Genomic DNA, 17,186 nt, shown 5'->3' with positions numbered 1-17,186 from the left:
GGGAGATTATTGAAGAAGATTGTGTATTTCAATCATTGTTTTGTCATTGATGTCAAACCTGCTATTTGTTGGTAAGACAATTGCTTATAAGATTCAAGTATTATCACTTAATTGATGAAGAGGATTTGATCAATAAGAGGTAACAATAGCACTTAAAGGAAAGGTTGAGTTATGATTATGTAATGAAGTACAAGGATTAGTTAAGACAGTGATAACATGATGTCTTGTTAATCTACTTGAGGTTACAAAATGCTAGCTACATTTAGAAAGTTAAAAAAAACAAGTTACACAAAGTTTGTTTGCCAAACATGACCAAGTGGACAGTAGGTGCCAAGCAAAGTCAGTGCAAGCTGAGTAGAAAGTTAGTTGGAGTTGAGTGAAAGCAAATTCTAGTGGATGTCGGGCAAGACAGTTGATGCCGAGTAAAGTTTAGTTGATGCCGAGCATCAGTAAACTTTAGTTGATGCCGAGTGATTTTACAGTTGATGCTGGGCAACATACTATGTGTCAAGCATCAGAAGGTTGATAATGCTGAGCTGCTGCATTATGTTAAAGATCGAAGATTCATCGAATCTAAACCGACAAGTTTGTTTCTTGAAACTTGTGAACCAAAAGAAGATAAGGTTGATGAGCTGGTGGCACAAAAATTGATGTAAACCATTCTTAAGCAAATTCAAAAGGATTCTAGGAGAAGTTTGTAGAAAAGACAAGATATTATATAGATACATTGTATCCTACCTAATCCATCTAGAATCCTAAATTGGGCGATGGAAAATGAGCAGGAAAAATATCCTAATTTCCTATTTATAGGAATGTCTAGTCATGAAGCAAAAGTTGTCCTGTGTGAGAACCTAAGGAGGAGGAGTTAAGGGTTTTGCTTCATCAAGTGACCCAAGAGGAGAATCTGCAAATGGTGTGTTAAGTAAGAAGGCTTAAGGAGATGAATGCTTGAAGTGTGAACAAGCTATCAGACTTGTAAAGTATGAAGGCCAAGCAAAATTGAGGACTGAATAGAGATCTGAAATCTGCAAGAAAAGTTGTAAGTTGTATCAGATCAAAGCTCTATTGTTACTCTCTAACAATTGTATCAGTCTAGGATAAATCCTTTGGATTAAGGTTGACCTAACAGTTATTTGTAAATCCTTTAACAGGGTGGCATTCCAAGTGAACGACCTAAAGTCCTCTAACAAGGTTCACTTCTAACAGGGTGATTGAAATCTCTTAACCGAGTCACATTTAACAGTGTGTATTGTAACCTTTAACAGGGTTGGCTTTTCACAAGACATCACTTCAGAAGAGTGAAAAGGAGTAACATGTTACTGGTGGGTTTTCCCAAATTGGGTTTCCATGTAAATCATTGTCTCAAGTGTGCTGATGAATTTATTGTGTTTCATGCTTTACATTTCTGCAAGTTGATTTGATAGTAACATACAAGTTTTAGTAATTACATAATGGATGCTTGCATGGGTATGAATGTTTTATGGGTTCACTAAGTTGTGAAAAGTTTTATTTATACATCTGGACCTTGGATAACTGATTCACTCCTCCCCCAGTTATTCTAAAGTATTCCAATAGCAACATAATGATAGTTTCCTTTATTATCTGAGTATGCAGCCTTTCTGGCTTGCCATTACACATTGGTATAGAAGTTTGATCTTTTACAATTCTGAATGTTCAAGCTACAAATTTCTCATCTCAAGAAGTATATTGCTAATACTACTATATAAGTTGCGCCCATGCTGGATATATTTCAGTAAAAAGTTTCCTTAAAAGAATGACATTACAATTTGGCACAATCATGCCGTACACAAGGAACGAACATTGTTTCATTCATAATCAACAAAATAGCATTGGAGAGCTTTAAAAGGCTTTTGGCATGTCTTACTATCTATTTGCAAATATATTTACACATAAATAGAGGTAACAACATGATCTAATTATTGGTCGGTTTGCACGGTAAGAGCAACACTTGCTATTGCACGAAATTTCTAACTCCAAAAGGCTTTAATTGCAAAAGATTAACTATGCACTAGGTACGGAAACATTGAAGGCAAATGCTTGTAGAGAGGTGTATCAAAGTTGCACAGAAATAGAGATCGAAAATGAAGTAGTGACCCATTTTGCCAAGAAGAAAAGTTATATATTCGATCAAGAGCTATCACACAAAACGTAGTCTTCTTGGCTCAGTTACAAGCAAGATGCAAGGTGGCAAGAGTTGCAAGATCCTTTTGGTCATCGGTTCAAAGTGGCAGTAATAACATTAATGTTGTGACCACGCAAAAATGAATTAATAATATGAAGGCTGATGAGAACATTATAGAAATGTGGCCGCTCCAAGAGAAAGATACAGTATTGCCAAGAAATATTAATTCATACTAAATACCTTAGCATAATAGTGTCGAATATTTACACACATATGTATATTGTGGTATATCACAACATATTTAACATATACATCTTATATTATGTGGATACATACATACGTCTAATACATACATACATATACATATATATGCATGTGATATTGCCATGCCTTAGCACAATACTGCCATATCATCTACTTATACATACATACATACATACATACATATATATATGGCAGTATTGTGCTAAGGTATGGCAATATCACATGAAGTTCTGAGATCATCATTATCAAAAGGTATTACATTTTTAATTAAATGTTTAGTGTTTTCTTAACAATGCATAATTATTGACCAGGTAGCTCATGGTAGTCCCTTCTAGACTCTTGCTTGCCTAGGTGTCGTTTTACCCCTTAGCCTTGGTGGTTAGATTTCATACCTGTCAACTCTTAGGTGAAATGGTATCCCTTGCCTAACTCCTTTCTTGGCAATGCTTCCCCCCCTTCGACGTGCTCCTACAAGAAGAAAATCCTCCACAATAATATCATATTCTTCAAAATAATCAAAATTATTTTAACAAGCTATTAATCATAAATCATAATGGCTAACTACCATTTCACTTCTCATGAAATAATAACCAACTTCCTAATATTTCAAGATAGCAATATAGCAACATCTTAACTGATAACTAACATGTCATCTTCACATGAAATCCTAACGATTAACCATCTTCATATTTCACGTGATCATAACTAATTTTAACTGTCAACTGACTTCACATGAAACACGACTATATGAGCAAATTTTAAAATTAGGCAAAAATCTGGGATGTAACACCAAGATTGAGGAAGACCATTTAGGGGCAACATGACTAGATCTCTATCATCAACATTATCTCGAGTATTGCCTAGTTGGTTTCTCAATTCAGAAATTTTCACAAAGAACAACATGATAGACTCACATTTAATCATCTTGATATGATAAAGCTGTTGTCTCAAGGGAAGTGCTCGGCTTGTATTGTTGATCTCATACAATCCTTGTACTGCTTTGAAGATATCTTTGACTGTCTTCATTTTGGAGATTTATTGACACTAGATGCTCCTTTGTGGAGTCAATCATGATCTTCCTAGGCTTTGTGCCATGTTTTTTCCCATAGAATTTTCTTACTCATCATCTGGTTCAGGTTGTAACAACCAGTTTTTTCGGGTCTAATTATAACATCTATCATAAACATAGAATATAGTTTTAACTTCGACTTCATAAGAAGGCAGTTACATCATTCATGTTCATGTGAAGAAGATTACCGTTAAAGTCAGTTAAGCAAAATTTCTTAACTAAATACTTGAAAATACCTTTTAATGATATTACTTCAGAAATTGAAATCACATGCCTTGGAAAAACTGAGACTGAAATTCATCTAAGTATGCTTCTGCAACCACCCGGGTTAGTCCACAAATATACAATAATAATTTCTCAAATCGACAGCTATCTGAAAAATCATTTGATGAATACCACTAAATACCATTATAACTTAAATTAGGGCATCACATATCATCTTACCAATTAGGGCATCAATTACCATCGGTTTATTTAGGGCTTTTGGTACTGCTTTACCACTTAGGGCTTCTGCGACCACGGATTCAATTTAGGGCTTCCGCGACAACGGATTTATCTAGGGTTTTTGTGACGATGGATTCAATTTAGGGCTTCCACAACCACGGATTCAACTAGGGTTTCTGATACCACGGATTCAGTTAGGGCTTCCAATACCACCATATCAATTAAGGTTCCAGCTGTTACACAATCAATTAGGGCTTCGGATTTCTTTTCCTTCCGATTGCTTATCTGTGACAATTTCTCAAAATTAGATAATTACTTATATTCAATATTCATTTATATGAAGTAAAATGATGATAACAATGAAATACCTCAACTTAATTTTACCTTCTCATAAACAAAAATGATAATACCTGTTTCCGATAGACAATTAATTTCATGGCTTATCTCTGTTTGATGCATATCTGATATCTTGAGAGAGGTGAAACATTGCCAGGGGCTTTACCACCCAACCTCGGACCACAATATATATCCCCACATGCTCTCTTAACGAGAAAGGCCCTCCCTACCCGGAATTGACAGGGAACATCTTACCATTCACTGGGCATCATGATATATAACACGCCATACGACTTGGCAGCAAGAGATCATCATAACAGGAATATGCATGAGCTATTTTTAATGATACGTATTAAAATGTCATAACTGATATTACTGATTCTTATTGTTGATGAATCTTTCCTCACGCCCCCTCAACCTCATCAGGCCTCCAAGCCCGTGATTTCCAGGTGCTTGTTTAATATTAATAAATTCACTCTTGCAGGGTATGAATGTTTGTAATACATTCTGAACTGAGTTAGTTAATCACAGTTTTTCATTGCATATCCTTATCTTTTATACATGCTTAATACTCTCAATACACACAGATATAGCAGATGAACTCATATTATATTCAACTTGCAAACTAAAAAAGAACAACTCATTGCACTCACTAACCATCAACAGGTCTTTAGATCGGTGTCTCCTTGGTGCCTTAACCGTTACATCTTATACCTATTCATAAAATTAAGACCCTACATTCTCAGAATTTCCTTGGTATTCAGAGTTGATCATTATTATTGTTTGTTTGTTTGAGAACATAGCTTTTCATGACAAAATCTACAGATTTAAGACATACGTGGTTTGATAAAGATATAGTCTGTATTCAAAAGTATTTTGAATTAAGTGATGGCAATCGGTAATATCAAACAATGAATAAGATGAGAACATAAAGTTTTGTTGCCTCCTTTATCGGCTTCTAACATAAGCATCAACTACTTTATTAGTAATCATGTAAACAAGCTCTGTTGGCATTTCTAATATTCTTAGCACAAGGTAAACATCAGGACTCTATTCTGTGCACACAACTCTTACATCTTGTATCAACCCGACCTAGAAAAGACAAGAAAACGTGAGTGAAAGAAGAACTATGAAATACAACCGCAAATAATGCATTCAGATAGATTTATTAAATCATGGTTATCATTGTATTTCCATCCTATATCTATATGGGTGATACACGATTATAATTTAAGAACATCAGTGATAAAATAAAGAGAGACTTTGTGAAACTAAAAATCTATTTTAAGTCTACTTGATTCGGTCTTTATTAGACTGGCATCAGTATTGATTCTCATGCAATCAAGACTTCTTGAATCTTGACAACAGTGTGTAATGGCATTAGTAGTGTTGGAATGCGTTCTTCTAAGGGCCATGGTTGGCAAGTGAAGACTACATGATGCATGAATTCCATATTTAAATAGTCTCCTACATTACCTCCTGGAATGACTTCAGATAACAATGAGCCCCCAAGCTCTAACTTGAAAAAGGGCAGTGGGCAATGTTCCACAATAAACCTGCGTTCTCTGCATATCCTGGTATCTGAACCGAGCTCAGCAGACGTTTCTCCCCAAAAGGATTGTTTCAGATGACATTAGATTGTCTCTCCTAATTCTTCGTAACCAACCTCTCTCTCCCTCACGGCTTCCGCCAGTTTAACCATGTACAACAAACTAATTATAGGATATCAATTAGGTATAAATCCGCCAAAATGCAAGGAATGTTTTTAAGGAAAATCGAATATGAGAGTTCTTGTTTTTCCCCTAACCCGACTCACAGGGTAATTAGAAGATGAAAAATTGGAAAGAAAGAGAAAAACATAGTCCAGAAAAATAATAATCGGGTGCATGAAAATATATCCCATGACTTCCATATAAGGGACCAATTGTGGCTATCCGGCTCCCCATCAATTACAAGAATCTTTTCGACTGCCCAAACAAATTATAAGGAAAAAAAAAATAAGAAGTTGAAAAGAATAATTGTAACATTACAATTTGAAAATAATAATTCAATTATTATAATTCCAACATTATTATTATAATGTACAACTAAACATCATTCTATTAATTTATTTAGGTTTAATGATGCCAAATCATTATAATATTTAAATGCACAAATTTAAATATTTATAATAATAATTATGATGAAAGATAAATTAAAATCCTTTAAAATAATTTAATTATTTATTAAATAACTCAATTATTTTAATTTAAACCATTTATTAAAATAACTCATGTGATTCCACAGATGTATTCTGTTCCAAGTCGCTAGGTCCTCTATCTGTCTGCTCAGTGATGGTGACGCCCTGCCTAATTCTTTTCCGACAATGCTTCCACCCCTTCAACATGCTTCCTGCAAGGAATTTCTCGGTAATTAGATTATTTATTCATAAATAACTATAACAGTTAACCTTTCATCTTAATTCCATGAATTTGTGATTAACGATCAACTAACATGTCATCTTCACTTGAAATCATAACGATTAAATATCAAATTAAATTGACAACTGACCTCATGTGAACCTCAACGACTATATTTCAAGCTAGGTCAAAAATTGGGATGTAACACAGGTACATCTTTTTCCATGAAATCTAGAAGGTCATTCTCCTCTAGGACAATTAGAACTCTGAATTTCCATGAGTTGAAGTTCGATGCACTTTCAAGTCTATCTTCACATTTGACGCTGATCACCATCTTGAATTTTGAGAACTCTCCTTACAAGTTGTCTTGACCTCTTACTCAAATCTGATCGGATCTTTTCTTAATCCCATACCATGTTATTTTTATGATCACAGAGGAGAAAAAAACAGTGATAACAGATACAACAGTGAACACAGAATTATGCTGGGAAAAGCCTCTTACTTGTGGGAGAAAAACCCAGCCAAATAATCTCTTTTGTATATATAATCAGAAGAACAGATCGATAATACATTGAGTAGACACTTCTCCTTTACGAATGATAATGCTAATGCAGAAAGACCAATTGCTGTTTATGATAAAACTGCTGCTTTGCTACTGTAGAATATATTTTATCAAATAAAATGAGTTTCTGAGTGAATGAATTGCATCCTACATATATATTTGCTGGCAGAGTATCCTTAACAAGGTCAGCCAGCATAGTATAGGTGGCTGACAGGAGAAATATCTCCTGCGGCAACCAAAAAATAACACTTGTGAGTTAGATATACAAATTGGTTATGTCTATGTGGAACCATCCCCACTTTGATAATTTTTGATTGGTTCTTATCCATCATTATACATAAATTGAAGTGTAATAACATCATTTTTACTTAATGAAGCTAATGAACACCAAAATCATTAAATATTTAGATTTTTACCTTGATAGTTCTATTTAAAATGATTTTTTTAAGATAAACAATGCACATTTTATAATGAATTATAGCATCATTGTTGCAATCATTTGGTGAGGACTATAGTCCACACATTGGATGCCAGTTTCCAGCCTCTTGCATTTAGAGCAGTTGTATATCAACATTATACTTGTTTTGTATCTTAAGAAGAAGATACAAGGTTGCATGGCACATGTTTTTGTAAATATCTATCGGTTGTATCTTTTCTGTACCTTCATATTGGATCGATGCATACCAAGTATTGGACAATTTGTTAGGTAGCTGTAGTTAATATTATCAACCACCTATATACATGTAAAAGTTAAAAACAGTTAGCATATCATTGCTCTGACATAATTAGTCAATCTAGCATTGTTAGAAGCATCCAAAAAACATCAATTGCAGCATACCAAACCATAACAAGACAAAGAGGAACTCAGATCAGCAAGCTCAAACATTGTTTGCTAATATTTGACAAAATACAGTGGTAAAGTTAGAACCGGTAGGGGTTCTTAAAACTACTTTGTATGAGATCACAGTTCTAAGTTATTTATTAGCTAGAAAGATAGCATGATGGGCCTTGTCTATTGTTTTGTATATAGAATTTTTCTTATTTATTATTCTATTGCCCTGCATTTTGAGGAAGCTGTGTAATGTTCTTTGTATTTGTTTATGCTAGATGTTTCGTAGAGGTGCTTTTCTTAGATCCAGATTCTGGTTACTGATAATGCTTATTTTGTGGTAGAAGTGTGAAACTTGGATGCAGCATATCTGATATAAAGCCCCTTTTATGGTGGCATCAAGATGCTAGTAACTTACTGAACTCTATCTTTTTTGCAGTCGATGTCATATGCAAAGTTGGCTGGACTTCATCCAATTTATGGGCTGTGTAAGCAATTTATGTTCTCTTGTTATAGTTGAACTTTTCCCAAAATAACCTTTTTATTAGGTTACTCTTGATGAAAAAATGATGTTTTAGAGTTCCAGAGCAATAAATTATACATTTAGTTTTAATTAATGCGCATTGCATCATATTTGATGTCCTTATGCAGCTATGCAAAGAGAAATATATTGTTATGAACTGGGATTAAATTACTGTGAAGAGATTTCCAAAAGCCATCATTTAGAGCATTACAGCTTTTTCTGGATTTGATTGTGTGCAATCTTTTAGCATCAAGTATTGCAAATAATCAAATCCAGCAAAAGCTGTTTTGCTGTATAATTAAATTGTCAAGAGAAATATAATAACTGTGCTTAGAGCCCTTTCTAACGTGTGATATTATTTTGTGGTTGTACAGATTCTAGTTTTGTTCCTATATTTGCTTATGCAATCTTTGGATCCTCAAGGCAACTTGCTATTGGACCTGTCGCATTGGTTTCACTTTTGGTTTCTAATGTTCTGTCCAGCATTGTTGATTCCAGTGATGAATTGTATACAGAGCTTGCAATACTGTTAGCACTCATGGTTGGCATTTTGGAATGTGTCATGGGATTTCTCAGGTATTTCATGAAGGGGAGAGTTTTACAGTTCACTAGAATGTGATGTTTGATGATAAATTTGATTGCTTGAATGCCCTATTAAATAAATAATTTATATATCTGAGAGCGATTTACTGGTCTAGCTACAATAGAAATAGAAATTATCATTTCAAAACTGGTCTACAGGTTGAAAACTTCAAGCCAGCCAACAAAAAAAGTGCAAGCAAAATTTTTAACACAGGTCATGTAATGACTAATAGATATTCTTGGCCGGTTATAAGTGAAATGTGAATATTTATATGTGTTAGAGACTGAAATTGAAATTATTTTTATGCTCAGATGTCTAAAGCAGGGTAAAGGATGACACTACTAATTTTCTTGAGTGCATTTGCTGATCTAGTTCTGAAAATTCTGATATGTGTGTTTGACTACATTGTTTAGGCTTGGATGGCTTATTCGTTTTATAAGCCGCTCTGTCATTTCAGGCTTCACTACATCTTCAGCTATAGTCATTGCACTGTCACAGGCAAAGTATTTCCTAGGATATAATATCGCACGAAGCAGTGAGATAATTCCACTTGCTGAAAGTATAGTTGCCGGTGCTGACAAGGTATTTACTTATTCATTTGTTTACTTCACATTCCTTTTCATATACAGAAATGATACACTGGATAAGCTCTTATTCAATATTTATGTCATGGTTGAATAATCATTTTAATATATGGAAAACAGAAAGTGATGTTTTCTTATTGCTGTGTTCATTTCAAACTAGGTTGCCAATATGGGTTTGGGTTCAAAGAACCAGTTTGCTGGTATGGTAAAATTTTCAAATGGGGTTTGGGTTTGTCAGTATAAAAACATGTGTAATTTATATATATCTATATTTATGCATCCTGTAAGCATGAATTGAGATTAGAATATCACATAATATCATGTAAACAAGAAAAACACCATAAACCTGTACTCATAATATCATGATCATACCACCATAGCATCATATACTTAATGTTCAACATCAAAATATAAAAATGTTAACTAAAAAATATAACATCAAGTTCAAGTATCATTGTTTCAAGTTTCAACTAATGGATTAATAGTTTATTCTTTTTCTTCTTCATCTTCATCTTCTTCTTTTTCTTCTTCATTGGCATTAGTTGATTCGCAAGTAGTGCTAAGGTCAATGGTATCAGCTGCACCGATAACTTCATCTGTGTCAAATTTTCTAATTCAGAAACCACAAGCTGTGAAATGGAAACATCCAAGTTGAATAGCTGCATTTAAATCCCACATCTTCATCTCTCCTTCTCACGCACGTTGGAATGCACATATGCTAAGTTCTCCGCTCTTTTTGATTTCAACTTGTCCAACTTTACTAATTGGTTGAAAGAATATGTGCCTCAATTTCTTTCTAATGCAAATCAACTAGCAACCTATGAAGACAACACAAAGTAAACAATTTAAATAAAATCATTAATCTTATAAAATCAACATCACTATCAACTCATGAAGACTAAGTAAACTAATCTTTTTAAAATAAAACTTGTCATATAATTTTGATTGCAAGGGGCTGCAGTGATTGTAATTGTTGGCCATGCAGGCACCACCAAGTATGAGCATCCTTCCTAAACTGATGATGAAGAGCATTATTATGTAGAACTCTTGCATTCACAAACTCTATGAACTCATTTAGAATCAAATCTCACAAATCATCATCACGAAAGAGTCTTAAGAATTCTGTCTTGTACCCATCAGACACTTCTAAATCTCTATATGGTAGCAACCTTCGTGGTATATCAAGATATTGGGTACTTCAATACTTTGGTGTCAATGCATAGACAAATAAATGTAGAGGAGTGGTCATCTTGTTCCGTTGTTCTACAACAATTGTTTGTAATTGTTTGAAGAGGGTCTCCTTGGGATCTTGCTACTTTTTATTTACAATTTGATTCATCTCTTCAAGCATTGAGTCTATGCCATCATAGTCTCCAAGACTAGGTCTATCCACGTCAGTATAGTGAAGTACGCTCATAATAACTATTAAATCTGTAACTTGTTAAAACATACTGATCTGATAACAGATCAATCAGATCTGATATAGCATGATAAGTAAAGGTTTAAGTCTTTGCATTATTTCCTTTGCAAGATCGGCATCTATCCTTAGAGGTTTAGTTTAATACTAATCTAACACCATTGTTTGGTTTGTGATGAATATCTAATTATTCCTAGAAAGTCGCCAACTACTAGAGGTTAGGCAAATGATTTTTGGAAGAGACATGTCCTTTCTAAGGACATGTCCCTTGACTCCTATACTTATAGAGGGTAAGGATGAAGTCTAAGGACACACAAGATCAATACAAGTCTGTTCCTTAGTCATTACTTGCCTCATATGAATTGCAGAAGTAAAAGACAGAATTCTGATTTACATTTCTAACCCAGTTAAAGGCAATAATCTGAAGTTACTCACAACATGTTATAAGAAGATAGAGAAGGTAGAATCAAATCTATATTCAGTCCAAAGAATTTGTAGAAACTTTACATGGTATCAGAGCTCTGGTAGTTTGGTGTAGAGGCACCTAAATTTCAAGAAGACAAAGATATAAAAGCTAGAGAAGGCATTTGTAATAAGTTGTCAAAGGAGGTCTTAATATGATAAATAATGTAAAAATATTTATTTAATTGGTGAATGGATCTATTAGCATCCATCTAAAGTCATTTGAGTCATACTGTTGGTCTAGGTTGGGTTTGTATGAAAGTTGTAATGTAAAAATGCATAAAGTGCATAAAATGTTGTCAAAAATGCAAAAGGGTTAGAGGAATGTAATGGGTTGGTTTAAAGGGTGGTTTGGAAGTTATAACCAACCAAAAAATCTATAAAAATTTATGTAAGGTCGAACCAAAGCATTAAGGAAAGGAAGAGATACATTTTGAAACAAATTTGATAATATTCTGAGTTGTTATTTTGATTGGTTTTTAGTTTTAGTGTTGGTTACAGGTCTTGTACAACCATGTACAGCCTGGAAACCATGTAAATTTTGTATATTTGGATAGAAAAGTGAATAACCTTTCTTTTGGCTTTGGTTTGGATTTGTTTCATTTATAAATGAAGAAGTTATGCAGGTTTTGGCAGAGCTTGTAAATTGCAGATTTGAGAATGACCAACTACAGTCAGATTGAAACATTTGGTACAGGAATATTTTGGAAAATAACGACCTCTAAAAATATTCATTGGAAATATACATGAATTAACTTTCATTTCCTTTTGGTTTGGGTTGTTTTTATATATATTTGTGAAAGTTATGAAGATTTGAGTGAAAACTGGTTTTTAAATGCCTTCAATGGTGTTGCAGGCAAAGATTTGTGCTTATACATTGATTTATGTATTGGATAAATTAATGGCTTACAGATTTGGAAACTAGACTCACAAATGGATGATTTGGAATTAGTTTGGGGTTATTTGAATTTATTTTGTGAACGTTATGTGATGCCCTAGGAAGGGTTACCAGTTTTGTTTCTGGTTTATGACAGAGAAAATGGGTCTTGGTTCAGAGTATGTAATTTATAATATGCTTATTGGATTGGTCTCAGATTTGGATATGTTTTATAATTACTAATTTGGAACAACTCCTCCAAAGGGTTTTTCAAGGAGATATTTATAACTGAAGTTATGAATAATGCAATCAGACATAGCAATCTGATTGTGTGAGTGAAGATGTTGTCTTTATTGGTGTATAATGTCAGGGTTCTTTGTTGTAATCTTTGAGATGTTCTTGGTTCCTTGAGGGTGTACCAGCCTATTGTGAATCCCTTGAGTTGAACTAAGATTCCTTGAAGATAAATACAGAGGGCTCTGCATCATAGTTGAACCTAGGCTTTGCAAAATTCAGTAATCAAACTTTATATATACCAAGCAACTATCTCCTATCTTCAATGGCATACACAGTTAGACCTGAGGACAGGTTTGATGGGAAAGAACACTTTGATGCTTGGAAAACAAGAATCATGATGATTCTTGAAGAGAATGATGTCATAGAGCATCTAAACAACCTCCAGTTGAACCTCATAAATCTATCTAGAGTAAAGGAAATAAAAAAGCCATTCAAATCATATTAGATGGAGTAAAAAATGATATCGTACCCGTGCTTACAAAACATCAAATTGCATTTGATATGATGAATGCATATGAGGTCAACAATGCAACTAGGGCTCTCGCATTGAAAAGACAACTAAATCACATTCAGATAAAGAAAGGAGAATCAATGATTCTTACTTTCTAAGGGTTGCCGTCATTAGAGATGAACTGTCAAGTATAGGAATCATTATTAGTGACACAAAATTAACACTAATGGCTATAGATGAATTACCAGATTCATGGGAGACTTTTGCACAGGGAAAAGTGCGAGAGATAATCTTCCTGATTTCAACAGACTTAAGAACGATTGTCTTCAAGAAGAATCTAGAAAACTAAAGAAAGGAGGGAAATTGAAAACAGAAGATGAAGAACTTCATGTTCTTAATACAAACAACTATAAGGGCAAGAAGAAGCATTTCAAGAAGAAAAAGGGATATCAAAAGAATGGCAAACCCAAGAAAGATCTATTCAAAATAAAGTGTTTCAAATGTGAAAAGTTTGGACATTACAGATCTAATTATCCTGAGAATTCTAAACAACAAGCAAACTGTAGAAATGTTACTAGGGAAGAAGATACCTATGAACCTGAGAATCGTGTATTGTAGTCATCACTATCAAATGAAATTTCAAGTAAAGCATGGGTAATTGAAAGTGGATCTTCTAGACATATAATAGGATACAAAGAAGCACTAGACTCTATTTCAAAAAAGGTCAATAGCGAAGTTACCATTGGTGATAATTCAACACATCCTATCGAAGAAATTGGAAATTGTACCTTAAAACTAATATTCGGAAATTCTCTTCTTCTCAAAGGTGTACTCTACGTACTAGGAATTAAAAGAAATCTAATTTTAATAACGACACTTGAAGATGATGGGCATAATGTTGCATTTGTGGATGACAAAGTAATAACTTGGGCAAAGAACTCCTCAATCAAAAAAACAAAGTTGATTGGTCAGAGAAGAGGATATTTCTATGAATTGAATTCATAATCTAGTCGACCTTTTCAAGCCTTAATTCATGAGGTTGAAGACATAAATGAAATTTGGCACAAAAGATTAGGGCATCTAAACTTCAAAACTTTATCAACTATGGAGAAGATGATTATTGGTTTACCTAAACTCAATAAAGACCACTCAAGCATATGCGAAGGGTGCGCAATGGGTAAGAACACTACAAGTCCATTTCATGATAGCACTAGAAGAACAAATAATGTTTTCGAATTAATTTATTCAGATTTATGTGGACCTATGTCTGTTCCTTCTCTTGGAGGATTTTGGTACTATATTTTGTTCATAGATGACTTCTCTAGGAAAAGATGGATTTGCTTCTTACAATGCAAAGAATTAGAAGAAATCCTAAAGAGATTTAAAGAATTCAAAACATTAGCTGAGAACTTATTAGGACATAAAATTAAAACTCTTAGAACTGATAATGGAGGGGAATATATCTTAGATTTGTTTAAAAGGTTTTGTAAAGAATTAGGAATTAAGAGGGAGTACAACGTTCCTTACAATTCAGAACAAAATGGGGTAGCAAAAAGAAAGAATAAAACAATTATAGAAGCTGCTAGAGTTATGATATTTGATCAAAATCTAGAATATTAGTTTTGGGCAGAAGTCTCTTGTACTGCCATCTATATTCAAAACAGAAGCCCGCATTCTTACCTTAGAGATAAAACTCCTGAAGAAGTATTTACTAAGGTCAAACTTAATAAAAGTCATCTTAGGATTTTTGGGTGCCCCGTATATATCCATGTTCCAAAAGAAAAGAGAACCAAGTTGGAACCCTCTGGGAGGAAATGTATTTTTGTAGGGTATAGCGAAACATCTAAGGCATATAGGATTTTCATACCTTGACAAAAAAGTATTGAACTTAGTAGGGATGTAATTTTTGAAGAAGATCTAGCATTCAAAAGAGCCCTAAGTTCTGAAGAACCTTCTTCTTTAACTAATTTTGAAAAAAATAGTGAATCTGGGTCCTAGAGGGAGAAGTTAGAAGAAATTGAAGATGAAATTCAAAATCTAAATCTTGAAGAAACTCAAAATTCAAAGAAAAGATCACTTTGGACCATTAAAACAATCGAGACAGCTCAAGACTTTGCTGCACCTTCTAGAACAGCCAGAGAAAGCAAAAAACCTAAAAGATTCTCTAGTTATACAATAAACATGAGTGATTTATCCAAAACAAAACCAACCAATCCTTTTGATGCTATTAAACATACTACTTGGAAAGAAGCTATGATAGAAGAATATCAATCTATTATGAAGAATGATGTTTGGGAAATTGTTCCAAGACTTAAAGGAAAATATTTTGTTTCTTCCAAGTGGATATTTAAAATAAAGCATGCTGCTGATGGTAGCATTGAAAAGTATAAAGCTAGATTTGTAGCTAGAGGATTTTCTCAGAAAGAAGGGATTGATTATGAAGAAACCTTTGCTCCTGTTGCCAGATATACCTCTGTAAGAGAAGTCTTAGCAATTGTAGCATCGAAGGGATGAAAAGTATATCAGATGGATGTAAAAACAACATTCCTAAATGGAAAGATTACACAAGAAGCATAACTAGAGCAACCTGATGGATTTGAAACTCATGATCTTAATATTTTTGTTTGCAAGCTCAAGAAAGCTCTCTATGGGCTTAAATAGGCTCCAAGAGCCTGGTATGAAAGAATTGATAAGTATCTCACCGGCTTAGGATTCTCCAAGAATGAAGCCAATCCAAATTTATATTATAAAAGAGATAAAGATGATATGGTAATTCTGATATTGTATGTTGACGATTTATTAATAACAAGTGATGATCATCTTATAGATCAATGCAAGAAAGATCTAACTAGAGAATTTGAGATAAAAGACTTGGGACTCCTTCATTACTTCCTAGGACTGGAAGTGCGACAGAATCCTGACAGTATCATACTTAATCAAGGGAAGTATACATCAGACATTTTGAAGAGATTTGGAATGTGGAATTGCACGTTAGTATATTTTCCAATGGAGACTAATCTACATAAACTTAAAGAAGCAGCTGCAGAATCGCCTTCCACAGATTCTACTCTCTACAGACAGATAATTGGGTCTCTTTTTACTTAGTAGATACAAGACCTGATATTTGCTATGCTGTTAATACCTTAAGCCAGTTTATGTGTGAGTCAAAGGAGATTCACCTAGTTACAGTTAAACACATCATGAGATACTTACAAGACACTCTTAATTTTGGACTCAAATACGAGAAGGTTGGCTTAGATTTACATGGATTCACTGACTCAGATTGGGGTGGAAGTGTTAAAGATAGGAAAGTACTTCAGGATGCTGTTTCAATTTAAGATTAGCAATGATATCTTGGATATGCAGAAAGCAGTCTTCAGTAGCTCAAAGCTCCATAGAATCTGAATACATTGCAGCAGCGATGGCCTGTCGAGAAGCAGTTTGGCTTAGGAAGTTACTTGTGGGATTATTTGGGCAAACTACGGATCCTACAATTATTCATTGTGATAATCAGAGTTCCATCTAGCTCTCGGTGAATCCAGTGTTTCATGACAGGTCCAAGCATATTGAAATTCCTTACCATTATGTAAAAGATATGGTAGATAGGAATTCTGTAAAATTAGAATACATTTGCACTACAGATCAGACAACATACATTCTCACCAAACCTCTATCTAGAGTAAAGATAGACCACTTCAGGAGAAGACTTGGTATGGTTGAAATTGTAATCCATTTGTATTCTTCAAATTATTAATAAAATAATTTTATTTGTTAGGCTATTGACTGTTATGGGCTTCACCATTTGTATTCATTATTTAAGAGGTAACGATATCTGAGATAATGAACATTTGTATAAAAGACATTATGAGAGATGACGATCTCTTAGATAATGTGCTAAACAATAGAGTTCTACTGTAAGATCTAGATGAGTTCAAGATCATATTGT

General features: G+C 33.8%; 1 protein-coding gene across 8 annotated transcripts in view; it reads left to right on the top strand.

Annotated features, from left to right (window-relative positions):
• Positions 1 to 17,186, top strand: part of LOC149531528 (sulfate transporter 4.1, chloroplastic-like) — a 220,521-nt gene that overhangs the window by 28,008 nt on the left and 175,327 nt on the right. For all 8 annotated transcript variants that reach the window (XM_089811875.1, XM_089811872.1, XM_089811877.1 and 5 more), the window contains exons 2-4: positions 8,486 to 8,534; positions 8,944 to 9,145; positions 9,566 to 9,734. In XM_089811875.1, the coding sequence (XP_089668001.1) occupies positions 8,486 to 8,534; positions 8,944 to 9,145; positions 9,566 to 9,734 (420 nt within the window). The remainder of the gene's footprint in view (positions 1 to 8,485; positions 8,535 to 8,943; positions 9,146 to 9,565; positions 9,735 to 17,186) is intronic.

Source organism: Cupressus sempervirens, chromosome 11 (assembly GCF_028749045.1).
Source record: "Cupressus sempervirens isolate cs-2001-9-10 chromosome 11, ASM2874904v1, whole genome shotgun sequence".
NCBI classification, from domain to species: Eukaryota; Viridiplantae; Streptophyta; class Pinopsida; order Cupressales; family Cupressaceae; genus Cupressus; species Cupressus sempervirens.
This window is presented reverse-complemented; position numbering and strand designations above follow the sequence as displayed.